At 34.8% G+C, this 21,514-nt stretch overlaps 1 protein-coding gene across 1 annotated transcript in view; it reads left to right on the plus strand.

The window, feature by feature from the left end:
* MCMDC2 (minichromosome maintenance domain containing 2) overlaps positions 1–21,514 on the plus strand; it is a 33,333-nt gene that overhangs the window by 3,939 nt on the left and 7,880 nt on the right. Inside the window, exons 5-13 of the mRNA XM_059392869.1 lie at positions 979–1,174; positions 2,008–2,130; positions 2,246–2,350; positions 5,301–5,426; positions 7,089–7,326; positions 10,963–11,168; positions 13,645–13,811; positions 14,515–14,694; positions 18,098–18,240. Coding sequence (XP_059248852.1) covers positions 979–1,174; positions 2,008–2,130; positions 2,246–2,350; positions 5,301–5,426; positions 7,089–7,326; positions 10,963–11,168; positions 13,645–13,811; positions 14,515–14,694; positions 18,098–18,240 — 1,484 coding nt within the window. The remainder of the gene's footprint in view (positions 1–978; positions 1,175–2,007; positions 2,131–2,245; positions 2,351–5,300; positions 5,427–7,088; positions 7,327–10,962; positions 11,169–13,644; positions 13,812–14,514; positions 14,695–18,097; positions 18,241–21,514) is intronic.

A 21,514-nucleotide genomic window follows, 5' to 3' on the forward strand; every position in this document is an offset into this window, starting at 1 on the left:
ACCGCACAATTGATCAGTGAGCTCTGGTAATGCCAGTCTGACCTCTTCAATATACACCCTCCCATCAACTTTCACCTAATAGTTTTTGCAGCCACTGATGACCATTATGTAGAATCCATTATTTCATTAGAAGTTGTAAAATTGTGATTTTTCTAATTTCAGCAACCTTTTGAATTTATTAGCTGAAATTGTTCTATAACAGGAGTTTTCTCTCATCAACTATTTTGTTACCCTAAAATACAGTTTGTATCTGAAGGGCAGAGTAAATGATTGATTCTTTCCATTTATAAATTTTCATAGAATAATGAACTGAACTCTGAGAGCCTCCAATGATGACCAATACTTTTTTTGGTTTCATTTATCCTTTTTTTTTTTTTTTTTTTTTTTAGGAACTCATGAGTTTAAAAGTATATACAATATATTTCAATGAATCTTTGTCATTCTTTTTGATGTATGTTATTGTGCTTTTGATCCATTGGGAGTCCCATAAGGTTTTTGTTTATTTCGTTTTGACACATCCCATGTTTTAGTTTTTTGTAGCTACCTTGATTTCTGGCACAAAGTGGTGCAACAGGTCTGTATTTTCCTTCCCAGACCTGTAGTCAGCCATTTCCCTTAAGCAGCCTTGGTTTTTTTTGGTGAGAAATAATATTTAAGAAATCACAATCTGGGTACTGGAAGGGTTCATTGCTATTGGATCCTCATTGTTTTATAGGTCTTTTCAGTGGATATAGCCAGGAAATTGCACTTTTAAGGAAAAATTCTTAGTTCATTATAATATTTGCAATTAAAATGTAAGATTTAGGGGTTTGCATCTTTAATTTTATATTTAAATCTTTTGTCTTATGCTTAAATTTTGATTCCTGATCACACTAACAAATTATTTACCTGATTTACTCCACAAATATACTTACTATAGTGTAATGCAAGTCCAAATGAATCTGTAATTTTTTAATACCATTTTTACATTTCTATTAGATTAATATAGTGCTGAAGTTAACACATTTACCTCCTCTGCGAAGTTATATTCTTGATCTTTGTGAGTTTCCACTTGATTATGCATCTCAAAGATTTTATATGATGCAAGGAATTGTGATTGCAATGACAACTGTAACCAAGTATACACAAGGTGCAAGATTTCTTTGTTCAGATGAAGCATGTCCTCTTTCAAAAGGTAGATATAAAACTGTAAAACAATTTATTGTTTAATCCTAAATCATGTTTACCATTAGTTTTATGAAACATGGAGTAGAAAGAATGGAATAAAACTTGATGTTTCATGTATACAAGTTTACTTTGCATAATCCTCAGGTGCATTCTTTTCTTTCCCTTCTCTCTCCCACAATATAAGAGGTGCTCTTGGATTTTTGAAGTGCTTCTTCTCATACACTGTTCCATGACTGTTCATGCTGTTTCCTCTCCCTGTAATGTCCTCTCTCAAACCTTTGGCTTATCTTCAGTTCAGTACTTCTCAGGACATCTTTCCATTCATCTCCACTTCTCATTGGGTTGGATGTCATGCCTCCTTTCTTCTCTCTGAACCCTCTAAATGAATACCATATATTGAAATTATCTGTTTCTTATTGCTGCCTTTTGAAACTGTGTTTAAGGATCTATATCAAGAGTGCCTTGGGGCTCCTGGGTGGCTCAGTCCTTAAGCGTCTGCCTTCGACTCAGGTCATGATCCCAGGGTCCTGGGATTGAGAGCAGCACCACATCGGGCTCCCTCCTCAGTGGGGAGCCTGCTTCTCCCTCCCCCACTCCCTCTACTTGTATTCCCTTTCTTGCTGTGTCTCTATCAAATAAATAAAATATTAAAAAAAAACCAAAAAGAGTGCCTTAGCATAGTGTCTGGCAAGAAATAGCCATGCAATAAATGTTAATTGACTGCTCTGAACCTACATGCAAAAGTGAATTAATTATACCTTGAATTAGAAAAATTTTAAAGGATTGAAAATGGGTAGCTAAATCCAAAAGCAAATTTAGCTTACCTCTGTTTTCTTTTAGGATTTCAGTATATAAGAGTGCATGTGCCTGGTGCTACAGAATCTGCAACAGTAAGAAATGACTTTTTGTGTAATCTATGTTCATCTTCACTTCAAGAAGACAGAAAATTTAGAGTACTTGGTGGTAAAAATGCATTCATATTTTGTAATTACAAATTTTTAAATAGTATTTAATATCTTAATATGGAAATTAGATTGAATGTATATTCAAATAACTATTTTTTGCTATTTGCCTTAAGATAAACAGATAGTTGAAATAATCACAGCAAAGGCACTTCATGCTTTTCGAGGATATTCTAAGAACCAGCCATTTAGGTTTCAGTCTCTTACAATTTTTCTAAGAGGTAAGTAAGTTTTGTGTGAACTAAAAACAAATAGCTGTAAAATATATAAAATATGTAATTGACTTGTTTATAGTTATATAGTATAAATGGTACTTCTATATCTTAAGAATCATAGGTCTTATTTTGAGTGTCTTAAAGAGTCATATTTAGCTAATGTATCAGTTATTCATTGAGTCATACATCATTCACTTAAAAAAAATATTAGTGCCTGCTATGTCCCAAGCACTGTGCTAAGTTTCAGGGACAAAATTATTTATGGCAATGTTCTCCCATCATTTTATGTTGTGTCTTATGTAAACATTGGAGTTATTTTATTTATTTTTTAAAGATTTATTTATTTATTGAAAGAGAGAGAGAGTTTGTGAGCAGGGGGAGGGGCAGAGGGGAAGCAGACTCCCCACTGAGCGAGGAGATTGATACAGAGCTCAGTGTCCCCCACAGGGAGATCAGGACCTGAGCAGAAACCAAGAGTTTCGACCACTTAACTTATTGAGCCACTCAGGCACCTATGGGATTATTTTATAATGTAAACTTCATGAAGATAAGGACTTAGTGTTTTTACTGCACATAGTAAAACCTCAATAAATATTTGCTTAAAATATGAATGAGCTGTGACACATGATTAACTGTTGAGAACTGCATGAGTGCAGGCAGAGTCTGCCGTGGAGAAAATCATTATTGGTATTAATTACCCAGAGAAGGATGAGTCTTCATTGAAAAGCCAGAACTGTGAAAATGAGGGTGGGGCTCAGGCTCTTTTCTTGGGCTGAAATTGGAGGAATTAAACTGTTCAGAAGGAGATAACTTGGATGTCAACCATGTATAGGAAACTCAAGATTTAGGGAAACAGAAATTCAAACAAGAACTCTTTCTACTGTCGCCTCACAAGGATGAAGCAGGCATGTAAGCAGAGATGATAATAGGTCATTTTTAAAAAAGATTTTATTTATTTATTTGACAGAGATCACAAGTAGGCACAGAGGCAGGCAGAGAGAGAGAGGTGGAAGCAGGCTCCCCACTGAGCAGAGAGTCCGATGCAGGGCTGAATCCCAGGACCCTGAGATCATGACCTGAGGCGCAGGCAGAGTCTCAAGCCACTGAGCCACCCAGGTGCCCCGATAATAGGTAATTTTTATATAGCAGTTACTGTGTGCCAGTCACTTTTACATATATTAACTCATTTAGGCGCAACTGCATCAAGTAAGTTCTATTGTTATCTCAATTTTACAATTTGGAAACTGAGGCACAGAGAAGTAATTTGTCCAAAGTCACATAGCTAGTATGTAGCACAGCCATCATTCAAATTCAGGCATTCCAGCCTCAAAGTCTATGTTTTTAATTACTTAATTCTATTATATACTACATACAAACCCGATAATATAGAAAGATAAGTGGCTATCCAACTTTTATTTTTGGTAGAAAACCCTTTCTTCAAATAAACTTATATAGAACCTAAATGAATTTTAAAGATTAAATTAATTTAAAAAACAGGCCTTTTGGGATTGACGTTAGAAGAAATAACCAGACTTCCCAGCCTCCTTACCTTTTTTTGACCTTTCCTTGATCTTGAGATACATTTGCCAAACTCTGTAATTCAAGGAACAGTTGAAAAACAATTTGCTTTTATTTTTTCCTCATAATTCATTCTGTATCCTTCAGTTAATTGTTTTTGTTAGTTTGTTTGATCAGCTGACTGGTTTGTAGTTTTTATTTTCTCAATTCTTGTGCCTGATTCTTCCCTTCCAGTCTACAGGGTATACCATAAGCTCTGTGGAGCAAAAAAAAAAAAAAAAAAAAAAAAAAGGAGGGGCGCCTGGGACTCAGTCAGTTAAGTGTCTGCCATCAACTCAGGTCATGATCCCAGGGTCTGGGATGGAGTTCTGCATCAAGCTCCTTGCTCAGTGGGGACCTTGCTTCTTCCTCTAGCTGCTGTTTCCCCTGCTTGTGCACACTCTCTCTCTCTGACAAATAAATGAAATCTTTAAAAAAAAAAAAAAAAAGCCAGAGAAAGAGAAGGAAAAAAATGATTAAGATCACCTTTTGATCTTCTTCATGAAGAATGCTAATCCTGTCCCTCCTTTTAAGCCTTTCTTTCATAGTTTTACAACCAGCCAGCTTCTAACTGTGTAATGGAGGATCAAGATTTTTAGTGTATGTTTGTAAAATAAATTTTGGGGGGTGCCTGGGTGGATTAGTTGATTAAGCTTCCAACTCTTGATTTTAGCTCAGGTCTTAATCTTGGAGTCGTGAGGCTCAAGCCCCTCATTGGGCTCCATGCTGGGCATGGAGACCACTGAAAACAATCAGTCAATCAACCAACCAATTTTGAATTTGTACAAAAGCATTGCCTAGTCTGTAGATGTGAGAAGGGAAACCTAGTGTACTGCAAGAAGGTAGATTTTGGAGATTGCCAGATCTAGATGTGAATTTCAGTTCTGCTATGTACTGTGTAGCCTTGTACAATTTGCTTAACTTTCAGTTTCTTCATATACAAAGCAGGAATAGCAATATCTAACAGTTTTCAATTAGATAATAAATGTAAAAATACCTGCCTATATTATAGGTAGTGACAATACCTTTTAAAATTATTTTCTTCTCAAATTATTATTTATAGGTCATTTTTTATTAATGTTTTTTATCATTTAATGCAAAGACATTTCATTTTAAATAGGTTGATCCTTGTTTTTCCTTTAATTGTCTTAGAGGAGACTGTCTTGTTGCTTCTTAAAATTAATTCATCATCACCTATAAATATCAAAATTTACCAGCAATGAAATTGCCTTAATTTACATTATCAGTGTTACTCTATATAGAGATTACACACAAAAGTAAATGCTTTACAACTAACTTAAGTACTAAATTCTTACTACCTTTAGGTATTGGAACCATACAAACATGTACAAGTTTCATTTAGTGAATACTTATTTTCTTTTGTGTTTAATCATCTTAGATGAATCAGTGAGTAAAATGAATATAGGAAATGAGTATAAAATTATTGGAATTCCAACCTGTGTAAAAACTTCACAAACTGCTGTTTGTATAGAGGCAAATAGTATCATTTCTTGCAACCCAAAAGGTAAGGAAATTGTTAGTATCATATATTAACAAGTATTTAAATTTAAGTCCATGTGTTCAGGAAATAAGTACTTGCTCAGGAAATAAGTATTGCTGGGCACCCTTCTAAGAACTAGGTGTGTAGTTATAGTCAGGATAATCAAGGTTCCTACTCTTAAATCATATGGGAGACAGTCAGTAAACCTATAAACTAATCAACAAGACAATTTCAGATAATAAATGCTATGAAAGAAATAAAATGTGATAACGTAGAACCTTGCCCACAAGAAGGACTCCTTTTTTTGCCTAACCTTTATTTTGATTTTTTCATAATTAACAATGAGAAAATTATGTCCAAATGCCAAGAGTTAGACATTCATGAAAAGATTTTTCTACCCAACCTTTTATTTTCTAACTAAAGCAATGTTAAGCAACTTGTGGTCTGAGAAAAAACCCAATACAATAGCATCCTTTTCCTCATCTGAGCTAAACCAATCAAGAATAAGATAATAGAGAAAGGCAGATGGGGGCCAAAATATACCTTTGTTACTGATAATTTCCTTTAACAACTCAAACATAAATAGGCTTGAAGTAAAAGTAGAGAGCAGACCTAGTCTTAACTTGCCACACAAATAATTAAAGTACGAAAGATTAGTTAAATCTTGGATAAAGTTAGATTTTTTTTAATCACTAGATAACCATCTGCAATAATAGAGGACCGAGTTAAATTTAAATGCAAGTGGATTCTAGATACCTCTGCTTGTTTTGAAGAGAAAAGCTTCTTAAAAGAATAAAAGTATTGAAGAAAAGAAGCACAAATGGACAATAGATATTTTAATGATATTTGACATAACTTTTGCTGTGAAATGTTTCCTGACTTACTGATTTGGTAGCAGAACATGACTTATATGTAGGTGAAAAAGTGTGCTTTCTCATGCTGCTCTACAGAATTAGGCAGATTTAACTACCCAAATGTGGCAGGAGCTACACTAAAGTAGGTCTCCCTTTGTCCATTGGCTTGGATGAATAGAAAAAACCATTACTCTGTGATGGTAACCCTTAAGAGGAAGGAGAAAATGACTGAGTTATGCGTGCACAGCTATTCCTCCTAATGATTAGCTGCAATAAATCATTTTTTTTTTTTAGGAGCCAGATAGAGTAAGGAAATAGGGAAGATCTAGAATGTCACAGTATAGTTCAGTACAGTGCTTTCTAAGTAGTAGAGAGTAAATCTTCCTTTTTAATAGCACCATTCAAATAATTCCCATTCTGCTGTTTAGCCCTCACTAAAGGTGGTTATTATTTTAAACATAGAAATATAGAAGCAAACACTGTAATACAGGAGCCCCCCGATCTGGCTTTGTTCATCTAGGCCTTAAAAGGAAAAGAATGAGGGATTTGCTTGCCCCCATCACAGCCAGTCTATGTGGACACATGGAGTAACTGCTTCCTTTTATTATATTCCCTGGAATAAAATTGAGAGACCAAAGTGACCTCTAATCATAGTTTAATATAATTTATATTATATATATATATAATAATTTAACATCATAAGAATTTGAGTATGGTTTTACTAGAAGAACTATAATTTGATAATATTTTTGATAAATGGAATTAGAGATCTATAATGTCATTTTCTTGTTTTAAAACCCTTTTTAATATATGTGTTAATATTTACTTCCAGTTCCCTCAGGAATTAGCGACAATTTCAGGTATCTTCTCTCTTTGACTTCCAGCTCATGCTGGAAGTTTACAGCAATACTTGCCAATATCTTTGCATCACAAATTGTTCCTCCTGGGACTTACAATTTACTCAAGCTCTGTTTGCTGATGAGTCTAGTACAGACAAGTGACCGTAACAAGGAACTGAAAGATTGCCTGGATATTTTAATTATAACAAGTGATACTCTACTTGTAGACAGGTAAAATATGTGATACGAATGTTTTCAAAGTATACATTGGTCACGGATTTGCATAAATCCTTTCCATGAGCATTATTACAAAACAAATATTTAGAATTCAACTGGGCACTATAAATATTTAAATAAACTTTTATTAATGAATTTCAAAACTTTAAAAACAGGAATTGATAAATTGGATATTTGCTTTCAATATTTTGAGAATCTAACCACGCAGAATTTCACCAGTTTCCTCACTCAGACCTTTACAAATAAATGCATCCTTCACAGGCTTCCTTTTCCCTCATTCCCTATTTCAGTGTTCTATTTTTTATTTGCTTTCATTTTAAAATAATCTTCCCCCGAAGAGCCAACAAGCCAATAGGCCATTGTCTTATTTTTCTCCAAGATTCCATTAAATAATACTGATGCACTGTATACAAATAAGTCTGTGAAAAGTGCCAAAATTATTGTTTTGGGACTATCACCCTAACTTTGGAATAAACTTCTATTCAGCATTTTGGGGCTCTCCACTAGGAAGTACCATTTTTAAAATCACTTAAATGCTCAAAAGCTAGGGATAAACTTCTTATATTAATACCTTGGATGCATTTGTAAAGCAAAAACAAATTCATAGAATGAATTTAAAATTTAAAAAATGCAAATTTAGCTTAATTGGACAGATGATGTTTTGCTAAACTTAAATTAAAATTAAATTGCAATGTAAATGTGGTACTAACTGCTACAGATTGTACCAATTTAATCTTCCACTGATGAGCATGGGAGTATTTGTTTCCTCACAATCTCACCAACACTAGGTATTATCAAACTTTTAAATTTAGCCATCTGAATGGGTGGAAAATGGTATTTTATTTTAATTTGCACTTTTTTAATTGGAAGTAAGTTTTAGCATCAGTCTAAACACTTCTATTATTTTTCTATGAACCTCTTTTGTCCTCTTTTCTATTAAGTTGTTTATTCCTAAATGATTTGTGGTATCTCTTGTAAATTAAGGCCTTTGTCTCTTTTCCTGTTTGTCATTAACCTCTGGCTTTTCCTGTGGTATTTGGGGTGGTATGAGAGATTTGGGGGGGTTGTTTCATTTTTTAGTTAAAATTTATATATAGTGAATTAATCAGATCTTAAGTATATACCGTAATAAGTTCTGACAAGTGCATACATTGTGATAGCTGGCACCAAAATAAGATATAGAACATTTCCATTACCTCAGAAAGTCCTTTAACTTAGTTCCTATTTCCACAGGTGATTTCTGTCACTGTAGGTTAATTTTCCTGTTCTTGAACTTCATAAAAATAGAATCATACAATGCATACAAAGCATATTCTTTTGGGCCTAGTCTCTTTTACTCTACATGTTTTTGAGATTGACACAGTTGTGTTTGTTAGTAGTTCATTGTTTTTACTGATGGGTAGTATTCCATTATATGAATGTACCAAAATTTGTTTATCTATTCTCCTAATGATGAACATTGATTGGGTTTTGCATGTTTTGACTGTTATAAATGAAGCCACTGTAAACATTCCTATACAGGTCTTTTTGTGGACATGTGTTTTCATTATCTTGAATAAATACCTAGGAGTAAAATTGCTATGTCATTAGGTAGATATATATTTAACTTTATAAGAAACTGTCAAACTGTTTTCCAAAGTGGTTATACCATTTTATATTCTTACTAACAATGTAAGATTCCAGTTGTTTCTGTCATCACCAACATCTGTTGTTGTCAGTCTTTCTCAATTTAGCCATTCTGGTGCATGTGAAATGGTATCACATTATGGTTGTAATTTGCATTTTCCTGATGACTGCTGATCTGAGCTCTTTCATATGTGTTTATTGGCTGCTCATATATCTTCTTTTATGAAGTGTCTATTCAAGTCCTTTACCCACTTTTAAGAGGGGTTGTTCTAGATATACGTCCTTTGTCACATATATGTAGCATGAAATTTTTCTTTCAGTCTAAAGCTAGTATTTTTTTTCTTAAAAATGTCTTTGATGAGCAGACTATTGTGTTTTGATGAAATTCAATTTATTGAGTTTATTTAAGTTTAGTGTTTTCTGGGTTCTGTTTAAGAAATCTTTACCTATGGGCACCTGGGTGGCTCAGTGGGTTAAGCCTTTGCCTTTGGCTCAGGTCATGATCTCAGGGTCCTGGAATCAAGCCCCACATTGGATTCTGTGCTCAGCATGGAGCCTGTTTCCCCCCCCACACCCTCTCTCTGCCTGCCTCTCTGCCTACTTGTGATCTCTGTCTGTCAAATAAATAAAATTTCTAAAAAAAAAGAAAGAAATCTTTACCTACTCTAAGGTCATGGAGATGTTCTTTTATATTTTCTCTTAGAAGCATTACAGTTCTAGTTTTTACATTAGATCTGTTACCCATTATATGTTAATTTTTGTATATGTTGTGAAGTAGGAGTCAAAGTTAATGTTTTTTCCTATGCATTTATACAGTTTTTCCTTACCATTTGTTGAAAAGACTTAACTTTCCTCATTGAATTGTTTTGACACCATTGTTGAGAATGAATTGAACTGGGTATAAACCAGATATAAAATTGATCTGAGCAGATATCTGTTTGGAGCCCATCACAGGGCTTGAGCCCGTGAACCTGAGATTAAGACCAGAGCCAAGATCAAGAGTCGGATGCTTAACCAACTGACCCACCCAAGCGCTCCACTTGGGAGAATTTTAGAAGAAATATTTATGACTTTGGTTCACCCCTAAAATGGTTTGGGGTGGGGCTTGACATTGGAATTTTAAAAATATCCCCAGGTGATTTTAATGTGAGGTCAGTTTGAAAACCACTGCTTTATAGGCTTGCATAAGTTTCTTTCTAAATCTCATTCCCCCATTTTATATATCTTCAAACTAACATCCAAATTCCTTAGAAGGCATATATACTAGAAATTTTACAGCATCTACCTATCCTTATTTAAAGAATACTACTTCATCCTCTTTTGCACTGGATGTCTGTGTCAGCTCATCATAGTTGATTGCACTAGCAAGCTGTGATTTCTGTGGGAAGGTTTTGGAAGTTAAGATAATCATAATCTTTTCTTAGAATTTAAATTTAAGAAATGAAGAGGCTAAGGAAATTGGCAAAGAGGTTAGAAAACAGATGTATCAAGAGTTACACAATACATAGGCATCAGGGATAATCATTATGGGCTACTGTCAAGCCTAAATGTGAAAATTCTGAATAAACAAAAGAAAGCAATCCATAAGAGGAAGGCAAGTTCAAATGACATCTCTCTGTAGCTTTCTCTGACTGCCTTCTGGGAAGAAATAATAATCTTCTATGGATATTCTCATGAAAACATTGTGTTTTAGTTTTTTGTTTATGTCTTTCTAGGCTGTGAACTTTCCAAGTTAAAGAGCATGTCTCATATATATTTTTATCCCTAGAAAAGGTGCTCATTAAGGGTATCTGCCTGGCTCAGTCAGTACAGCATGCAGCTCTTGATCTTGGGGTTTTGAGTCTGAGCCCCATGTTTGGTGTACAGATTACTTAAAAATAAAATCTAAAAAAAATGTTCATAAAGCACTGACTCAAACTAAATTTAATTGCATAGCTGTTATACATGATCACTTCTGAAAATAAAACCTTGAATAATAATAATGAGTAATTTATTTTTTCCTAGGCTTTTGAATTTTAGTATAAACCTTGTGCCCCGTGGTATACGTCATCTCGTCTCTACTGAAATTTTTCCTACTCTATCCAGGAATAAGTATGGAACTGGAGCAGTTAGCATTCAGGCTGGCAGTGCTTTGCTAGCTAAAGGTGGTATTTGTTTTATAGGAGACTTGGCTTCACACAAAAAGGATAAACTAGAACAGCTTCAATCAGGTAAATAATATTTTTTTCTAATTAATTTTTACCTGTTTAACTTATAGTTTCACCAGTGTCAAGGAGATACTTAACTGTTAAGATTATATTGTACACATTTTAGGAATTGAGAAATTATATTAAATGACATTTCTCATTTTACCTTTATAAATAAAAAGAGAGGAATTTAATATGCAAATATACTGTTTTAGCTTTTGCTCTCAGTTATGCTAATATGTGAGTTTGTATTGGCCCAGATTTCTTTTCTTGTATTATTGTTTTAGCTAGGACTTCTACTCTGATGCCGAAAAACAGTGGTGAAAAGAGGCCTCCTTGTCTTGTTCCTCATCTTAGTAGGAGAGTTTTGAGTTTGTCACCATTAAATATGATGTTAGCTGTAGGTTTTTTTGTAGATGTTCCTTTCCAAGTTGAAGGAGTTCCCCTCCATGGTGAAGTACACATAACATAAAATTTATGGTTTTAACCATTTTTAAATATACAATTCAGTGTCATTAAGCACATTCACAGTGTTATATATAATCCTTACCAGCTTCCATTTCTAGAACTTTTCATAATTCCTAACAGAAATTCTGTATCCAGTGACACCTGGGTGATACAAGTTGGTTAAGTGGCTGCCTTCAGCTCAGGTCATGATCCCAGGGTCCTGGGATCAAGTCCTGCATCTGGCTCCTTGCTCAGCGGGAAGCCTGCTTCTTCCTCTTCCTGCTGCTCCCTCTGCTTGTGCTCTCTGTCTCTCAACCTCTCTCTGACAAATAAATAAAATCTTAAAAAAAAAAAAAAAAAGAAAGAAAGAAACTCTGTACGTTATACAATAACTCCCTGTTATTCCCTACCTCCAGCCCCTGGTAGCCTCCATTCTACTTTCTGTTTTCATGAATTTGTCCATTCGAGAATCTCTCTTCTTATTGTTGAATAAGATTCCATTTTATATATATATATATACACCACTTTTAAAAAAAAAATTCATTTGTTTGTTGAGGAACACTTAGGTTGTATCTGTCTTTCAGCTATTGTGAATAATGTTGCTCTGAACATTGGAGTCCAGGTATCTGTTTGAGTCCCTACTTTCAACTCTTGGGTGTATACCTAGAGGTGGAATTGCTGGATCATAAGTTAATTCTATGTTTAACCTAATGAGGACCTGCCAAACTGTTTTCCACAGTGGGCTGTGCAACTTTACATTCCCACTAGTAAAGGATGAAGATTCTAATTTCTCCACATCAGTCCTGTTACATTTCATAACTAATAAAATACTTTTAAAGGAAAAATCTTTATATATTATTATACTTAACAGCAGCTTTTCCCTTGTGTTTGGTTAAGGAGCCCGGATTTTTAGACTACACTGGCCTACATATTAAGTAGCTGGCCTTGGCTACTGGAATAGCAAAAACTAAAAAAATTAAAAAGATTGACAACAAATCTCAGAACAAGGATGTGGAAAAATGGGAATTCCTATATATTGTTGATGAGAATATGACATAGTACAACCATTTTGAAAACTGCTCTGGCAGTTTCTGTAGAGTTAAAAATACTATTTACCTTATGACCCAAAAGAAAGATAAATTTAAACAGAAGACTCTGTTATCATGAATGAGGAGAAGACTAATTTGAGAACTGTTTGGAAGATAGAATCTTAGGAATTGGATTGAATCCATAGATTGAATGATTACAAGGGGTGAAAGAAGAACAGAAAGGAGATTATGTTGCTTCTACATTTTTTTTAAATTTTATTTATTTATTTGACAGAGAGAAATCACAAGTAGATGGAGAGGCAGGCAGAGAGAGAGAGAGAGAAGCAGGCTCCCTGCTGAGCAGAGAGCCCGATGCGGGACTCGATCCCAGGACCCCGAGATCATGACCTGAGCCGAAGGCAGCGGCTTAACCCACTGAGCCACCCAGGCACCCCTTGCTTCTACATTTTTAATTTGGGTTTTAAGTAGTTGGATGGTGATATCTCTAATTGTGAGAAATCCACACAAAGTCATTTGAGGAAGAGAATGATGAATTTGGTTTTCAACATGTTGGATTTGAGATGTATTTTCCCCAAGTCATTGTAGTTCATATTTTCTCTCAGTCTTATGCTCTTTCACTCTTACATACAAGTCTTGCTTTATTTTTTTCCGCATAAAAGAACATTGCTTAATTTTAGAACCCCCTTGTAAGCATGACCTATATGACCAATCTCTCAACGCTCTACCTATTTCACCCAGATACCGACCATAATTATAGCTACATGGCTTACACTGTTGTTCTCATCAAGTCATGGGACACATAAACATGCAAATATTTTTTTGTCTTATTCTTTTTATGGCAGATCCTCTAATTTAACTATATCTTACAAAACAACCGAATTTACTTGTGTCTTTACTGTCCAACATTTAGAGTATAAAATTCTATATAATAATATTTGTTATTATTTGTAGATATATAGGCCTACATGAACTAAATAATAAATGGGTAATGTCTTTTGACTTAGTTGTGGAAAGCAGAAACATCACAGTATATATCCCAGGAAAGAAGTTTGGGGATGGTGTTAATCAACAAATGACATTTCCAGTTCAGTGCAGTTTTTGGTCTTTTGTTGATATGGATTCATCTTCAAGGAAAAATATGCAGAAAACAAACACTCTAATTGGTCAGATGGTAAGGTATATGTATATTTTATTTTTAGAATGTTCAGGGAATTTAACTAGATTTTAATCTCAATTTTTTGTTGTTCTTAATGTTTTGTTATTAACCCATGTCTATCTTTAATCAGGTAGTAGAACTATATAATGATATGATTGTTTGAAAATTTTCATTTTTTTAGTCATGCAAAGCAGGTGTCTGTTTACTAGAAATTATTATTTGAATAGGCACCAGAGTAGGCTTTAATGAATCATGTGTAAGAAAATAATAAAGAGCATTCAAAAACTTGGTTATATTAAGGGTGCCTGAGTGGTTCAGTTGGTTAAGAGACTGCCTTTGGCTCAGGTCATGGTCCCAAAGTCATAGGATGGAGTCCTGCATAGGGCTCCCAGCTCCACAGGGAGTCTGCTTCTCCCTCTGACCTTCTCCCCTCTCATGCTTTCTCTCACTCTCTCTCTCTCTCTCAAATAAGTAAATAAAATCTTTAAAAAAAACTTGGTCATATTAAGTTCCCATGCTACTCAGGAATCACTTTAAATAACAATAATAACAAATACTAAAATTAAAAAATAGCTACATAGTTAATATAATAAGATATAATATAAATATGCTAATAATTTAAATAATTATAAACAGTATTTAATTTATAATTATTTCTAAAGTGTTTGTGGAAATGCCAGAGTTTAATGTTTGTCTTTTAAATTTTCATTTGGTGTAGGATTGCAGTTTAATTCCAACTAATCTCCTAGAGGCATTTGGATTATTGATTAAGTGCAATGAATCATCACCTTGCTCTCCACTTCTTTCTACTGTGCAACATACTTTAAAGAAAGCCATTGATCCTGAAGGGCAACTTTATGTGGCTTCTAAGAAGTTCACAACTGAAGATTTTGAAAAGGTACAAGTAGAATAATTGAGTACCAAGCATACTTGTGCTAATGTTTCTCAATTGAAATAGAACTCAAATGAGCAGTTTTATTTAGACTTCTTTTATTCTAAGTCCCTTTCAGCTTTTAAATACTTTAAGGCATTGTATAGAAAATATTTAGGACTATAATTAAATAAAAAACTATTTAAGGATAATAAATATTAAAATGTTGAGTTAATTGTTTGTACCACTGTCCAAATAGCTTTTAAAAATCTTAATAAAAAAATCTTAATAAAAAATCTTTCTATGGAAAATTATGATGAGAGGCTATATAGGTATATAGTTATTTTCATTTTACAGACTGTTCAAAGGGATTTACTTTATACAAATGCCTTTAGAGTTATGACTTTAGAGAATACCTGTCATAACTCACTAACCCATTTCAGTGTCCTGCCATGAAAACATGTGCAGCGTGTTCAGAGAACCTGAGAGTAGATGATGTAAGTTAGCAATGATTTTTATAGCTATTAAAGGAACACAAGTATTTACAAGTGACGCTCTTTTAATATTAACTATTCAGAATTCTAGTCACTGTAGAGTTAAAGTACCTGGATAAGATAGATAAAGGGCAGGGAATACTGGGAGTGGGAATCAGTGAGTCATTAGAATTTTTTTTTCTTACCTGCCTTCCTTGTAGGCAGATTGCATGGGTAAAAAGAAAACTGAGGTGGTCTTAAAACTGAATTATGAGCATTGTTTATTCACATAGCTTAAAACAGAAAAATAATATTTATGATACATTAGGTATTTTTGTTTGTTTTATTTATTTACTTATATTTGGGAGAGGGGGAGAGAGAACCTTTTTTCTTTTTTAAGATTTTATTTATTTATTTGACAGAGAGAAAGAGAAAGCACAAGTAGGGGGAACAGCACGCAGAAGTAGAGGGAGAAGCAGGGTCCCTACCGAGCAGAGCACCTGATGTGGGGCTTGATCCCAGGACCCTGAGATCGGGACCCTGAGCCAAAGGCAGATACTTAACTGACTGCACCACCCAGGTGCCCCAAGACAGAATCCTAAACAGGCTCCATGACCAACACAAAGCCCAACATGGGATGGGGCTCCATCTGACAGCCCTGAGGTCATGACTTGAACCAAAACCAAGTGTCGGATGCTCAACAGACTGAGCCACCCAGGTACCCCTGTTTGTTTTAATATATAAGAAGAAGGTAGTTAGTCTCTAGGAATTTGTGTGCTAAATATATAGACATACTAATGACCAGAGAAATTTTTGCCCTGTTTTTCTCTGAAAAACAAACAAAAAAGCCCTTGGGCTTTTTAATTAAGTCTTTACTGAATACTTTATACATACGAGCCTACTTCTGTTCTTTTATATTCTCACAGAAAAATAAATCTTTAAATAGTTTGTCATTTAAATGAGATAAAAACAAGATACAAGAAACCATTAGGAGACAGTTTAAGTGCTAAACTGGGTGGTGCTAACTCTAAGTACTCTAAGTATTTTAGGAATTCAGGAAGGAAGATGTCAAGTAGAATGCAAGAGTTGGGAAGACTCAAGGAAGTGAGACTTTAGTTGATCCTTAAGAAAAAGTAAGAGTTAGATGACAGGAAGGATGGACATTCTAAACAGGAATGAAAGAAGGAGCAAAGACAAAAGTAGAAATGAATATACCTGGAAAACTATGAGAAGACTTAGTTTACTGGAACAAAAATTAGAGTCATTGGGATTAGGATTTGGCAAATTACAATAAGCCATAAAGCTCAGGCAAAAAAGAAAATTATAGTTGATTCATCAGACTGTAGAGAACAGTTGGACTTTACTAAGCCCGTAAAGAGCAAAAATGATTTCTCCAAAAGATAAATCTGTCCATTATACGAAACAGATTGGGTGGAGTGTGTCACAGACTGAGCTCTCCAGGAGGCTGACTGAGATGAGTTTAGAGTGTCATTGTTTACTCAGGAGTGCTCTTCTAGCTCTTCTATTAATACCTGTGGAAGGGAGGAGGAAGCAGGATTGGGCAGAGAAAGGAGTCAAGCTGTGACGCAGGCCCAAAGATAATCCTACACTGAGCTCTGGAGGTAAAGAGAGCCACCAGGGATTGCTTTGCTTTGGACAGAAATAGACTTTTTGGTAGCACTTGTCCCACTTCTACTCAGTCATTTGGTAGAGGGCTGTCCTGAGGCATTCCCTAAAGAGGCTGACACCTGGAGGCCAATGCTGACAGTACTCCCAGGAGCTGGGAGCAAATCCTTTCCTGAAGGGAGAGACAGCTGGCACATTTCTGTGACTCCATGGGGTTCTGAAAGCTAGAGAGGGCTACTGATATTATTAATAATATTATTATCCAGTTCTGAAGGTCTAGAGGAAACTGTGAAGTATAAGGAGAATAAAGAAGACAGAATATAGGGGCGCCTGGGTGGCTCAGTGGGTTAAAGCCTCTGCCTTCAGCTCAGGTCATGATCTCAGGGTCCTGGGATCGAGCCCCGAATCGAGCTCTCTGCTCGGCAGGGAGCCTGCTTTCTCCTCTCTCTGCCTTCCTCTCTGCCTACTTCTGATCTGTCTCTGTCAGAGGAATAAGTAAAAAATTAAAAAAAAAAAAAAAAGAAGACAGAACATATCAATACAGGACATATCTAGATCCTTTAAAAAGTTTTATTTAAAATATAATATTATGGTTAATAGTAACCTTAATATGATTAAATTTTCCTTTTGATTCTGCATTGAAAAAGCAGAAAACAAACAGGATGGTGAAAAGTTTGAAAATGATGTCACAGATTAAGGACTTAAGGGACCGGAATCCTCAGGAGAAAAAGGCACAAAGCTCAGAGAAGACAGTGGTAATCGTTATGTTGAAGGCTTGTTCGGTCCTGGAAAGTCCACCTTCACAGTGGTTAACACAGTGCCTCCCACATTAGTAGTGTTCAGCTGGAGGGAGGGCAGGTAGCTCTAGGGCCATGAGAGAAAGGGTTTTTTTTTTTTTTTAAGATTTTATTTATTTGTCAGAGAGAGAGAGAGAAAGAGAGCGAGCACAAGGGAAAATATTTGTCAAAGAATTAAAGCTATTCAAAGGGAAATGAGCTGCTGGGGGAAGCCTCTCCCACTGAAAGGATCTAAGTGAGCCTTTTATTCCACTGGAAGCAAAGACCTGATCCTCATTGAAATACATTGCACAGAACATTTCTGCGCTAAGAGGGAGAAAGAGATTATTCTGGCTAAACTTTAACAGTATTTACAAGACTATTTGTAAGACTATGATTTTAAATGCTCAGTGACTTTGGGGATGGCCCCAGATATTTAACCAACTTTGATGTAAATAAAATATACAAACTTTGGATATTTGTAATATAGATTTTATAATAAAGTTTGGAAATTTCTTTTTTCTTAAGTTTGAATTTTTCACACTTTTAATTTAGCTGCTGGCTTTTGCAAAGAATTTGAATGTAGAATTCAGTTTGGAGGCAGAAAGAATGATTCATGGCTATTATCTAGCAAGTCGAAGGATCAGAACAGATTCTATAAGTGGATCAAAACTGTCAGCATCTGCATTAAAATACTTGTAGGTATTCAATCTAAAATTTTAAAACCAGTATTGACTTTTAAATGGCATGTTTAATTAACTTATATATGTTTTACTTCTTTCTTTCTTTCTTTGATTGTAGTTGTTTGGTTTATAATTTACCTTATTTCAAAAGATTTTAAGGTGATATAACAATTCCTTTTGTTATATGGTTACATCATTTGAATGCCCATTACTTATTTTCATGAAAGTATTTTTTTATTGGAATCTCTGTATGAACTGGGTTTAAGTAAAGTACACTGATTTCAAATGCAAATTCTTGTTTTTTAAAATGTGGCTTTTTTATGCTCAGGTACTTTTTAGTTGAGCCTAGAAAAAATTCTTTTTCTTTTTATTTTTTAACGATTTTATTTATTTATTTATTTGACAGAGAGAGTGAGGGAGCACAAGTAGGCAGAGTGGCAGGCAGAGAGAGAGGGAGAAGCAGGCTCTCCGCTGAGCAGGAAGCCCACTGCGGGGCTCCGTCCCAGGACCCTGGAATCATGACCTTAGCCAAAAGCAGCTGCTTAACCAACTGAGCCACCCAGGCACTCTGAAAAAATTTGTTTTAAGTACACTGCTCCCTGTACTTTTAAATACTTTAGAAGACTCATCTATTATTGTTCTTAGAGAAGTTATTTTATATTATTTTATTTTTTAAAGATTTTATTTATTTATTTGATAGAGATCACAAGAAGGCAGGGAGGCAGGCAGAGAGGAGGAAGCAGGTTACCTGCTGAGCAGAGAGCCACGCCCGATGAGCCTATGAGCCAAAGGCAGAGACTTTAACCCAGGGAGCCACACAGGCGCCCCAGGAAGTCATTTTAAAAAACTAATTTTTATAAAAGTAAAGTATGGACACAGTAAAAGAAAAGTCCTAAATAATGAGTACGGTGTCCAGCTAACTCTACCCATTGCTGTCCCAATCTCTAGAGGGAGAATCACTGTTAACAGTTTTTTGTGTTCTTCCAAAAATTATCCGTTCAAATACTAGCAGGTACAAACATATGTAATTTAAATATATGCTGTATATTAAATACATACTTTATTTGAATATGTTACATATTTTTAGATGAATATATTACTTAAACATATTATATGTATAGATGGCTCCTGACTTAGGATGGTTTTATGATTTTTCAACTTCATAGTTGTGTAAGTGGTGTGAAATGTACACATTCAATAGAAATCATACTTTGCATTTAGAATTTCTTCCTTTTTCCCAGCTAGCAATATGCAGTAGGATACTCTCTCCTACTAGGCAGCGACAGTTGGGCTGCAGTTCTTAGTCAGCTACGAGATTAAAAGGGTAAACAAATGGTACACAGACAACCATTCTATATCCTTACAGCCACTCTGTGGTTCACTTTCAGTGCACTATTCAGTAAATTATGTGAGATAGTCAACATTTCGTTATAAAATTGGCTTTGTTTAGATGATTTTACCCAACTGTAGGCTAATGTAAGTGTTTTCAGAATGTCTAGGGTAAGCGATGTTTGGTAGGCTAGGTGTATTAAATGCATATTTGACTTATGATATTTTCAGTTTACAGTGGGTTTATTAGGATGTAAATCCATTATAAGTTGAGAAAAATCTAAATATAAATATCTATCTATATGAATAGATATGTAAATATCTATCTCTATATTCATATAGCTCTGTATGAGTACAGAGATAGATATTTTCCTTTTGCCCAAATGGAATCATGAATGATTTACATATTGTATTATAGTACTATCAGAACATAAGGAATTAGGGGCGCCTGGGTGGCTCAGTGGGTTAAGCCGCTGCCTTTGGCTCGGGTCGTGATCTCAGGGTCCTGGGATCGAGTCCCGCATCGGGCTCTCTGCTCAGCGGAGAGCCTGCCTCCTCCTCTCTCTCTCTCTCTGCCTGCCTCTGCCTACTTGTGATCTCTCTCTGTCAAATAAATAAAATAAATAAATAAATAAATAAAATCTTTAAAAAAAAAAAAAGAACATAAGGAATTACATTATTCTTACTGTGTTCCAGTGTGGCTGTACCATAATTGAAACGGTCCCCTTTTGATAAACCATTATGTCATTTGCTAAAAATTAATGTGTAATTTCAAACAAATCATGAAGTACGACCAGGAGTAGAATAATCCATTAAATAAATAAATAAATATCTTGTTATAACTGCAATATAAAGTAAGTGAAAGACTGGCAGGAAATGTCAGAATTAGGTCTACAAGAGATAAATATGTTTAATTAACTTTCCTAGCTGTATATTTATCTTCATAGAGCTGAAAAAATTCCTGAAAATAAAAGAAGGTAGACATCAGCTTTTCATGTTTTAAAATGGTAAATGGAATTTTATAATGTTTGCCATTTTCTGAAGGAATATTTAAAATACTCAAATCAGAGGTGCCTTGCTGGCTTAGTTGGTGAACAATGCAACTCTTGATCTTGGGGTCATGAGTTCAAGCCCCACATTGGGCATGGAGCTTACCTAAAAAAATTATTTTTACTTTAATTAATTAATTAATTTAAAGGGGTTCCTTTTTAAAAGATTTTATTTATTCACTTGAGAGACAGAGGGAGCACAAGCAGGGGGACAGAAAGAGAGAGAGGGAGAAACAGGCTCTCTGCTGAGCTGGGTGGGAGTCTGACATGGGGCTTGATCGCAGGACCTAAAGATTATGACCTGAGCCAAAGGCATACGCCTAAGCATCTGAGCCACTCAGGCACCTCCAAAAATTTTTTTCTTAAATAACAAAATAAAATACTCACATCAGTACTTAAATACTCAAAATCTTGAAAATCCTATTGTCTCATTTTTTTCCTCTGTAGCAAAAAAATATTTCTTTAAACTCATATAGCCTCAGTTTACATTTGACTATATTGGTACAAAAATAAAGCAGAGTTAAATTCAATGTAATAACTCCACTTCTTCCCATTGTAGAAATAAACACTAGAGGTGGAGATGGGGTTTATGAAATAGCAAAGTAAATGAACTCAGAAGAGTCATAAACTTTAAATTTTTCTCCTGCTTCTTTAAACAGGTACCTAATAACACCATCCTTGCTTTTCTGGAGTAGAGCTGAATAGTACTCTCTTCTCTTTCCCTGAAGGGTCTTATACATATTCTGTTGTGGTCAACATTTTTAGGAGGAGCTTAGGTGAGGACATCAGGAACATGATAGTCAGATTTGAAAATAAACAACTCTGGAGAGATCTCCATAGACTCAAATGATGATCTTGGTCTAACCAAGTATGAATGGATAAGAAAAGGTTGATGTCTTTTTTTTTTTTTT

This window comes from Mustela nigripes, chromosome 3 (assembly GCF_022355385.1).
Source record: "Mustela nigripes isolate SB6536 chromosome 3, MUSNIG.SB6536, whole genome shotgun sequence".
In the NCBI taxonomy this organism is placed as follows: Eukaryota; Metazoa; Chordata; class Mammalia; order Carnivora; family Mustelidae; genus Mustela; species Mustela nigripes.